Source organism: Mastomys coucha, unplaced genomic scaffold (assembly GCF_008632895.1).
Source record: "Mastomys coucha isolate ucsf_1 unplaced genomic scaffold, UCSF_Mcou_1 pScaffold1, whole genome shotgun sequence".
NCBI lineage: Eukaryota > Metazoa > Chordata > Mammalia > Rodentia > Muridae > Mastomys > Mastomys coucha.
The window spans coordinates 50,736,585-50,746,361 of record NW_022196891.1 but is presented as its reverse complement, the minus strand read 5'-3'; the positions used below and the strand labels follow the sequence as shown (position 1 = coordinate 50,746,361).

At 47.5% G+C, this 9,777-nt stretch overlaps 1 protein-coding gene across 2 annotated transcripts in view; it reads right to left on the bottom strand.

Annotated features, from left to right (window-relative positions):
• The window catches only part of Rgs8 (regulator of G protein signaling 8), a 46,159-nt gene extending 41,615 nt beyond the window's left edge, over positions 1 to 4,544 (bottom strand). The window contains exon 1 of one of the 2 annotated variants that reach the window (XM_031384924.1): positions 4,230 to 4,544. Coding sequence is in view for 1 of the 2 variants with exons in the window: in XM_031384906.1 (XP_031240766.1) it covers positions 4,230 to 4,337 (108 nt within the window). In the remaining variant the exon portion in view is untranslated. The remainder of the gene's footprint in view (positions 1 to 4,229) is intronic. The other variant, XM_031384906.1, reaches the window with a different exon arrangement.
• Positions 4,545 to 9,777: the final 5,233 nt, after the last annotated feature.

Here is a 9,777-nt window from a genome sequence, read left to right as displayed (position 1 = left end):
CTCCCCCTTGGTCCCCTCTGGCTCTCCCTGGCTCCCCCTTGGCCCCTCTGGCTCCCCCTGGGCCCCTCTAGCCCCCTCTGGCTCCCTCTGGCATTAGTGAGATTTGGTTTTGATACCACCATCTACTGTACTCAGGCCACCAATAGAGAAGCAATTGGGAGACAACTCCATTTCTCTCAGTCCCCAGCTTTTAACCAATTATCAAATCATGCTGATTAAATTTCCTCATGGTTTTCAAATCTATCTCCTGCCTCGCATCCTTACCACACCACCCTGACTCATTCCTCACACTCCCAGATGATTTCCTCACAGCATCTGCTCTCTGCAGCCAGGTCTCTGGCTTTAAACTCAGCTCCATTTTATAGCCATAATTGTATGTTTAAGTCCCAACTATGATTAGGCTCCCTTCTCCTCACAGCTTATAAACCTCCATAGCTTAAGCACAAAGTTCAAGCTTAGTAAACAAACTCCCTCAGACCTGGGTCTTGCCTCCCTTGAGAGCTGATCCACCACTCTCCTTGCTTGAGCTTTGAACTCCAACATCCCCACAATGCTCACTTTATCAGCCCAGGGCTCTTGTCCCTAGCCCTTCTTTATTCCTGTCCATCTGCCTAGAATTCTCTTGACTTGCCTAACCCAACTCATCCTTCCAACGAACTCCAGGAAGCCCCCCTTGCCCATCCCAGTGTAGTAAGTACCCTCTATACCCTTGAGGCTCCTGGGAATATTTGACTACCTCATTACCAGGCTCAGGGGCAGGGGTACCTTCAATTCTCTCCTTCAAGGACACAGAAATTTATTTATTTATTTATTTATTTATTTATTTATTTATTCCTCCATTCAAGTGAACCTTAAGAACCTCTTTATGCCAAGCAATGTGCCATGCCCTGTGTTACCTATGCACAGTGCACAGGCAAAAGATATTTCCACCTGCATGTTCCTCACACTGAGCATGGCACCTGAAACTAAGAAAATGCTACAGTGTCAAAATGCCTTGAGCCTGTGAATAGTAAAGCAAGTGAGACCACGTCTTGGTCTGCAGAGGAGAAAATCTACAGCCCCCAGAGCCTAGACTGTGATACGGAGGTATGCCATAGCTGTAGCCACGGGAAATACTGCTGTGCAGACTGGGACCCTGCTGACGGTTCACCCTCGCTGGATGCTCTTGAATCCAGAGTCCTCTGGGAAATGAGCCCTCTCCCTCAGATGCCTTACCCCAAGATACACGCCTAGCTCACATTAGTGATGGCCCTGGGAGTCAGGGGAGGGCTGTGTGGATGCACCTTGATGTACAGAGATGGTAAGCAAATTCTCACTGATGCTTTGCCTTAACGGGCATCCCTTGTCTAGGCATCTACCTAAAGCCCCTCAGCTTTTCCATGACACTCTTCCGCTTAGTGAACCTCTTATTGAACACTTCAGAAGACTCTTATTGGAAACTGCAGCAGAGAGTATGGACAGAGACCCTGAGGAGAGGGCTGGTATTTCTGGATAGTGGAAACTCTTACCTACAAGTCATAGAGCAGACAATAGCACCTTAGCGGCATCTCCAGAGGTGTAGGCGTTTGGATGAAGAAAGCAAGAAACGACAGCACAGGAAGCCTTTGATGGGACTCATGGGAAATGTTTCACCTCCAGGGATGTAGCTCACTCGGGTGGAGTGTTGAACCAGTGTGAATGAGGTCCTGGCTTCAATCCCAAAAACGTCAGGACAAACACTGGCAGCTGGAAGGTCATGATCCATCACTTGGGCAACACAGTCAAGACTTAGAAAGTGCGTTCACGCTGGGTGATGGTGGCGCACACCTTTAATCCCAGCACTTGGGAGGCAGAGGCAGGTGGATTTCTGAGTTTGAGGCCAGCCTGGTCTACAGAGTGAGTTCCAGGACAGCCAGAGCTACACAGAGAAACCCTATCTCGAAAAAAAACAAAAACAAAAACAAAAACAAAAAAAAAAAGAAAATGTGTTCACGTCTCAGCCGAACTTGATCGTGGTTTTTAACCTCACTGAGCCTCGTCTTATCTCCCAAGAACTTGGACATTAAACCTCATGGCAAAGGGAAAGTTCCGAGCAAAGTTTCTCAGGACATCTTCATCACAGAAGGCTATTTTATCTCATTCCCTTTAACTGAATCTCACAAAAACCTTCAGAAATAACTGGAACATTTACAATTGTTCTCATTTTCCAGATGACCAAATTGAAGCTGCTCAGTGACTCTGGGTAAAGGGCCCCAGGAAAATAGCTAATGGCCTTAGGAAGTCTGCAATCTAGGATCAGTGGGGCTTTTTCTTACCCTGCCAGCAGTTTCTCTGCACCTCCACCTGTCGCCCCCTCATTGAGATCACAGTTTTAGGAAGAAGGGGTTTCATAAGGCACATTCTGCTTAACCAGCCAGCCACACACCTGAGTGTCTGTGCAGAGTACCAGGCATTCATAACATGGCTATTATAGCTAAGGACCCATCCCAGGGTTCACTGAGCCATGAGAGAAAAGACTTTGCCATCATTAGCAGGAGATTTACTGAACAGAATCTGCATTTGTTTTCAGGGTCCTTTTGTGTTGCTGGTCACTGTGATGGATAATATCATCAACTTGACAAGATCTAAAATCAACTAGGAGATAAACCTCTGCGGTATGTCTGCATTGGGTTAATTGAGATAGGAAAAATGTGGGTGGCAACATTATATGGGCTGGTGTCCCAGACAGAATAAATAGGAGCAAGCAAGTTGACCACCCACATGCATCTCTCCTGCTATCTACTACAGACACGATGTGACCAGTGGCTTCCTGTTCCTGCTGCCATGATTTCCTCAGCATGATGGGCTGATACCCTCAAACCATGAGCCAGAATAAGCCTGCCTTCAAGTTGCTTGCCTCAGGTATTTTATCACAGCAACAGGAAATAGTTAATTCAGGCACTTCATTAAATAATAATAATAATCGGAATAAAATAAAGCTGAAAGGATCTGATAGTCCGAAGCACTCACGCTGGTCTGGCTATTGAAGGCTTAATCCCCAGTCACCTGATTCCCACCAGGCCCCAACCCTGATACAAAGTTCTTCTAGGTAACCTACTCCGAGAGTAAGCAGTGAGACAACCACTAACAAGGACTAGACTACTACATGAATAGGCACGGGCTGTGCTGACTTCCAAGACAATAAGAGCTGCCTTGGGCACAATCCCACATGGCTCAATTTCAGAGGTTTAGCTAATCTGACCTCAGAAGTAGTGGTCACGCTCCACTTCCCCCTTGTATTCTCTGAGAAAAACCCTAAAGGTTTCCAAATCTGTAAGAACAAGTGGCCCCAACTTAAGTCAAGTTGCAGGCTAGGTTAAGCTTCCCTGCATTTCTGAAGTTAGAAGCCTCACAAAGTCAGAAAGAGCACACCAGGATCTGAGAGCCCACTCTTCAGTACGTGGCCAGACAGGTGATGGATGTCAAGTAGTTCTAACACAGCAAGAAAAACTAACAACTTCCTTTCCCCAACATGACACCCCCCCCCCAAAAAAACCAGCAGCTACCACGCCAGGGACCCATCACCTTCTGTTGCTGGTATATGTGCCCTTAACTTGCCACTTAGGAACTGGTACCCTCGGATGCATTTCACCTCCCTCCAGTACACTGTCATTGTCAGTCCCTTTGCATCGGAATGTGTCACTGTTTGTTAGTCACCAGCAGAGCCAACCTGCTTGGCTGACTAGAAACAAGACAGATGCTACGTGCAGCCAGGCTGCTGTGCAAGCGACCCCCACTCCAAACAACAGCTGAGCTGAATGGAACTAAAAATAAGGAACCCGTGGCACCGTGCATACATCAACCGACAATATTTTCAGGGACCCACTCCCACCCCCCACACCCCCACCCCCCGCCAAGAAATCTGAGGCCAGAAACAGGATCCTTGTCTGACAGAAAGCAGACTTTGGGAGTCCTGAGGAGTTGAGGTTGAGACAGATAGAGAAAAAATAGAAAAGAAAAAAGGAAAAAAAAGAGAATCCTCTACTAACTAGAAAGAACAGGCTATTCTTGCATCCTTACTCTGGACCAGGGTGGCAGGGCTTGCCCTCCCTGTTTCGAGCAGCTCTGAGATAAAATAAGTGGAGATTATGACAGGAGGACGTGTCTTTCTGCTCTCTGTTGTCTGTCTGTCCTGCTTTTCCCAGTAAGACTTAGCTGGCCGGTCCAGGGATCTATCCAGACCCTGCGAGAAACAGTGGCTCTCATCTTACCTGTCTGGCGGTGGGCAGTGCAGCGGGAAAAATGTGGCTGGTGTCGGCAACAGCTGTGCATGGCTCGGTGAAGCCCTGAGTGACAGAGTCGGACCTCTCCCGGTACATGGGTGAGGGTGGTGGAGCGTGGCCACCTCACCTCGGGCCCCTAGAAGAGCTCCTGCACCTGCTGCTCCGAGGGGCTCTGCTCCGCGCCAGGCTTTGCATCTCATGAAATGGGAAAGAGCAAGCGAGAGCGCAGGGGAGGGGGCGGGGAGGCAGAGGGAGGGGAGAGGGGCACTCTGACAGATGATGCGCAGCCACGCAGTTGGGGGAGGACCGCAGGCTCCAGCAGGATGGCAATGCCTGTGTGGCTCTCTGCTGACGGCTTGAATACAAGCGCTACCTCCAGAGGGTCTGGTAGCTCTGCAAAGTTCAGCCAAGAACAGAGAGCATATGGATGTGACTGAGATCATCAACCTGGGAGAGAGAGAGGTTAATCTGCTTTCCACTGACCACACCAAGGCAGGAGCATTGGCTTGGCGACATAGGGAAGGGGGAAACACAGCCCCACATTCATGGCCTAGCTTCAAAGTTGTCCCTCTCCCCTTCCGGAACCAGAAAAGCCATTTAGATGAAGGATTGAGAATGGCCTGGTCTACAGAGTGAGTTCCAGGACAGCCAGGGCTATACAGAGAAACCCTGTCTCGTAAAAGACAGACAGAGAGAGAGAGAGAGAGAAAGAGAGAGAGAGAGAGAGAGAGAGAGAGAGAGAGAGAGAGAGAGAGAGAGAATGGCCAGGCAATTTGTGGCAAGCACAGCTCCAACTTTCTTAAAGATGAGGAAAATATTAGACATGGATGGTTATTAGGCAGGAAACGTTCAGTGTCCTTTGTCACCCTATACAGAGGCAATCCAGCCTGCTCCCTCTGCCTCATGTGCAATGGGAAATGTTCAGAAGAGTAGAGAGAATATGCCATTTGAAACTTCTGTCTGTAAGGGTCCACTGGGGTAGTCAGGAGAACAACCTTCCGGCTAGCTTGGGCCAGTGCCCAGAGCTGCTCTTAATCAGCAGGAAGCACCCTTCCCAGGATCCTACAGTGTGTACATTCATACAACGGGTTCACCGCACCAGCCCTAAGCTGACAGTCACTGGCTCTATTTACAACCACAGACAGACAGAGAGGGTGGCAAGGAGCTCACAAACAGTGGAAAGAAGAGAGAAGAGACCAAAGGAAACTCTGGCTGGGAATGCACCATCAAGCATAGCTAACGAAGGGTGGGGAATGCACCATCAAGCATAGCTAATGAAGGGCAGAGAGATCCCGAACAACGGCCTTCTTGGGAGGGAGATGGTGGGCTGCAGAGATTTGGATATCCAAAGAACCATCCTTCCCTCCCTCAAGCTAATACACCTCAGTTAAGCCGCTCTCCAAAGGATGTGACCAGCACTGACTGTAGAGACCAAGCCCCTATGACCTGTCAGACTCCTGTCTCCAATAGATGCTCATATCACCATTTTGCTGTTGCCTAAAATGTTGCTCCATCTCAGCACAGTCAGGTTGATATAACAAGCCATAGTTGAGAGCCTACTATGTGCTACAAGTGATGCTGAGGGAATAGATATCCTTGTCGTGTCAGATGACTGGAGGAAAGGGCAGAGATTCAGGCAGCTGGTGCACACATGAATGAGCAAGGTGTTAAAGTCACTGATGGAGGGAGAAGAGGAAGAGGAAGAGAAAGAGGAATTCCAACTGGGAAGTCAAGGAGAGAGGGTGTGCCTTCTTCCTGTCTACTGATAGCTGCAGGCAGATTTTGACCAGCAAAGGATGACTGAGATGGAGAACTCAAGGCTAAGAAGTGGCCTGGGTGACACACAGAGCCTGAAGATGCCGTAGCTGCCTGGTAAGCAGTGAGTGATGTCTCTAAGAACCTGGGATCACTTTGAGAAGACACTGAGTTGGGAGGAATTAGAGAAAGGTGAATGGGATTTGTCAGGGCTGGACCAACAGGGCTTGATTTGGGAGGGCTGAATTCAGAGTAGCAGAGCACAGGGAAAGTAGGAACAACTGTATTCTGTCATTTGAGAACCAGTTGCAAATGCTGAGAGACCCAGACAGAAGAACAGCTTTGGGCTGGTAAAACCTATCCTGTGTTAGGTTGGGGATGGTTTGGTTGAGCTCCATCAGGGCATGAAGAGAAGATGGAAAGGCAGGCTCTCTCTACTGGGAAACAAGAGTTGGTGGCAACAGATGCAATCCCTCAACAGTGATGAGAAAAGAGGGGCTCAGGGAAGATCTTGGAGAAGTTACCACATTTGAAGAAAGAGCCAAACAAAGAATGAGAGAGAAAAAAACCATCAGGTAGAGAAAAAAATAGGAGAAGCAGTCCAGAAGTCAGAAAGATGAACCCTGACAGGAGTCAAATGCCGACGAGCAGTAAGTGTGGTTGAGGAGAGAGGAGCGCACATAACTAACCTTGAATCATAGCTGTTGGTAGGTCCCTGAGCCTTGCCTTAGAGTGAGGGATCCCAAGCTTAAGATAAAATAAATCTTCTAGGGAGTTTGTTAAAATACTAATTGAGAGGCCCGACACCCCAGGTTCCCAAGTCACTAAGGGCTAACATGGACTCCAAGAATTTGCATCTCTTGTGCTGAATATATCCAGCAGAAATGGCAGCCTTGTTAAGGGTAAGAAATGAGCATGCTCATTAAGAACTCCACCCACACGAAGAAGGTAAATAGGCTTTTCCTTCTGTTTTTGAGAGGCCAACTAGAAGGTCCATGACACCTCGTCTGAACCCCAGGATCATCTGCTGGTCCCTGTTTTCTGTATCTGCCCTCTAAAATCTTGGATTGAGTAAAGACCAAGCTTTTTAGCGGGACTGACTTCCCTCCTCTCTCTACTGGTCCAGCAGGGTCCAGCCAGTGCTGCTCCTTTCCTCAAGTCCGAAGGAATTAACCTCCATCATGGACATTTCCTGATTCATTTTTACTACTTACATAAAAAATATTGCATCTCAAGCAGATTCCCAGTCATACTGGGGATTAGGCAGGTCTTGCATGGATGTGAGAACATCTAAGTCAAGAGTATTATTATGTCATGATTTTTCACACTATCACACAAACAGAAAGTACTTTGGTTCATTTTGTTCTTTGTTTTAAGATAAGATCTCTCCATTATGTAGCCCTGATTGTCTCTGAATGTCACACGTAGACCAGCCTGGCCTCCAAATTTACAGAGATTCTCCTCCTGATGCTGAGAGTGCCTGGCCAGAATGTCATTTTTTTGTAGAGGACCCTAGAGCAAATGGAACAGAGGATTCAGCCAGGTGCCTGAAGACTGAAAGAAGAAACAGTTCAGCAATGGGAGGATCTGCTTAGGGGATGGATTTGTGAAACAAAAAAGGAGGTCAGACAGCAGAATGTGCCCGGCTTGTCAAAGCCACAAAAATGGATTTTGCTTTAAAGAACAGAAACCCTTTCATCTTTGAATCCCCAGCACCAGATAAGCACCCAAAATATGCAAGAACTCTATAAATGTTGGAATAAATTGCATCAAGATCTGAGACAGTGGAGGAAAGGGGTGTTAGCTTTAAAGGTAAGCAACATCAAGATGGAGTTTTGGAGCGAGGGAGAAGAAACTGCTGGCCACAGAGACTAAAGAAGCAAGAGAGAAAGGAATCAAGGTTTGAGGCTGTATGACCGTCCCTGGCCAAGCATCCTTTTCTTGGTGAGGGGGAATGCAAGAAACAGCAGACACACAGCAGTCTGTACTACACTTACGTGGACTCACAGCAGTAGATCCCACCTCAGTCTGTGCTGCACTCCCAAGTGTCCCCTAAGTGGTATACATCCTGTCATCTGCATGTGTGGCCTTTTCAGATTTTCAGTTACAATATTTGTTCTATTCTGAGTATAAGAGGAGTTGAATAGTAAAGAGGAACATTACAGACACTTGATATATGCAAAACATATTCTAATACATTATTTATTCCTTTAGTTAAATTCTCCCATCCAATTGTGAGCTATTTGAGGACAGAAGCCACAATGTCTCATATATTCCAGGTTCAAATTTACTTCATAACCAAGGAAGACCTTGAACGTCTGATTCTCCTGTCCCTACCTCCCAAGTGCTGGGATTATAGGCATGAGCCACCACACTGGGTTTCTGCAGCACTGGGCATAGGATCCAGAGCATCATGCATGCATCTGTTTATTACTGGTGTCCACTGCTCTGCCTGTCATATAAGTGTGTCCCCCTCCTAAAGTAAAGCTTTGTTTTTAAGGTAGAAGTAAACCTGAGAATGGCAGAGAGCCCGAGGAGGAAGGGAAGAAAGAGATCTTGCCTTGGCAAGATCCAGAAGGGTTTGTGAAGTTAGGCAAGCCAAGATACACTTTCAGGGTGTGGCAGGAGGAAGATGGCCCAGTGATATCCACAGCTCATCTCTGGGACTTGTGGATGTGTCACCCAACATGGCAAAGGGACTTTTGAAGATCTGTAAGAAGGTGAAAGACCCAGAGATAGGAATCCAATCCTGGATTGTCTGGGCCAGTGACATTCTAACACAGTCTAGTAACAGGTTCTTTTTTATTATACTTTTATGTATTTGGGATGAAGTGCAGATACCAGAGGGTGCATGTGAAGGTTGGAGAATAACTGTAGGAGTCAGTTTCCTCCTCCTACTAGGTGGGTTCCTCGGATCAAACTCTAGTTGTTAGGCTTAGTAGCATCAACCTTTACCCACTGGGCCATCTTGCCAGTCCTGTAACCTGCTGTTTAAAGTGAAAGAACAGGGTTGGGTGTTGGGGTGAGGACTAGTGAGATGGCTCAGCATTTAAGAGCTCTCACAGAGGACCCAGAGTCAGTTTTTCAGCATCCATGTCACATGGTGGGTCACAGCTTTTACTCAAGCTCATGGGTACCTGCAAGTGTGTGTGCACGTGTGTATATGCATGTGTGTGTGCATGTATGTGTGTGTGTGCGTGTATACATATAAAATGAAAATAAATCTATTTTTAAGTGGAAGACTGTGAGAGAAGGGAAGATGAGAGAGACAAAACAGATGAAGCATATGGGAGATTCAACCCACAAAAGAGACTTGACCCCCATTTTCTGGCTTAGAAATGGAGGAAGAAGCCAAGAATAAAGGAACACAGATACCCCTAAAAGCTGGAAAGCCACCTCAAAGGTCCAGGATGTGCAGTCTGCAGGTGTGTGTGGGGGGGGCAGGCATTGAAGGATGTGCAGTCTGCAGGTGCGGGTGGGGAGGGGCATTGAGTTAGCCAAGGCATTTTAAGAGCAACTGGCATGTGTGTGTGTATATGTGTGTGTGTGTGTCTGTGTGTTTTCTATTCACAGATCCAAGATAGCTCCTGGGCAGGTGTGCAAATGTGGCCACCCAGGAGCACAAAGCAGTACAGACAAAGGTAGACACTGCATGCATGCAGGAAGAACTGAATGCACCCCAAGGAGCCAAAAGAGCAGGAAAAGAGATCACTCCTGGAGCCTCAGGAAGGAACCAACCCAGTCAACAACTTAATGTCAGTCCATCAGGACCCCGGTGAAA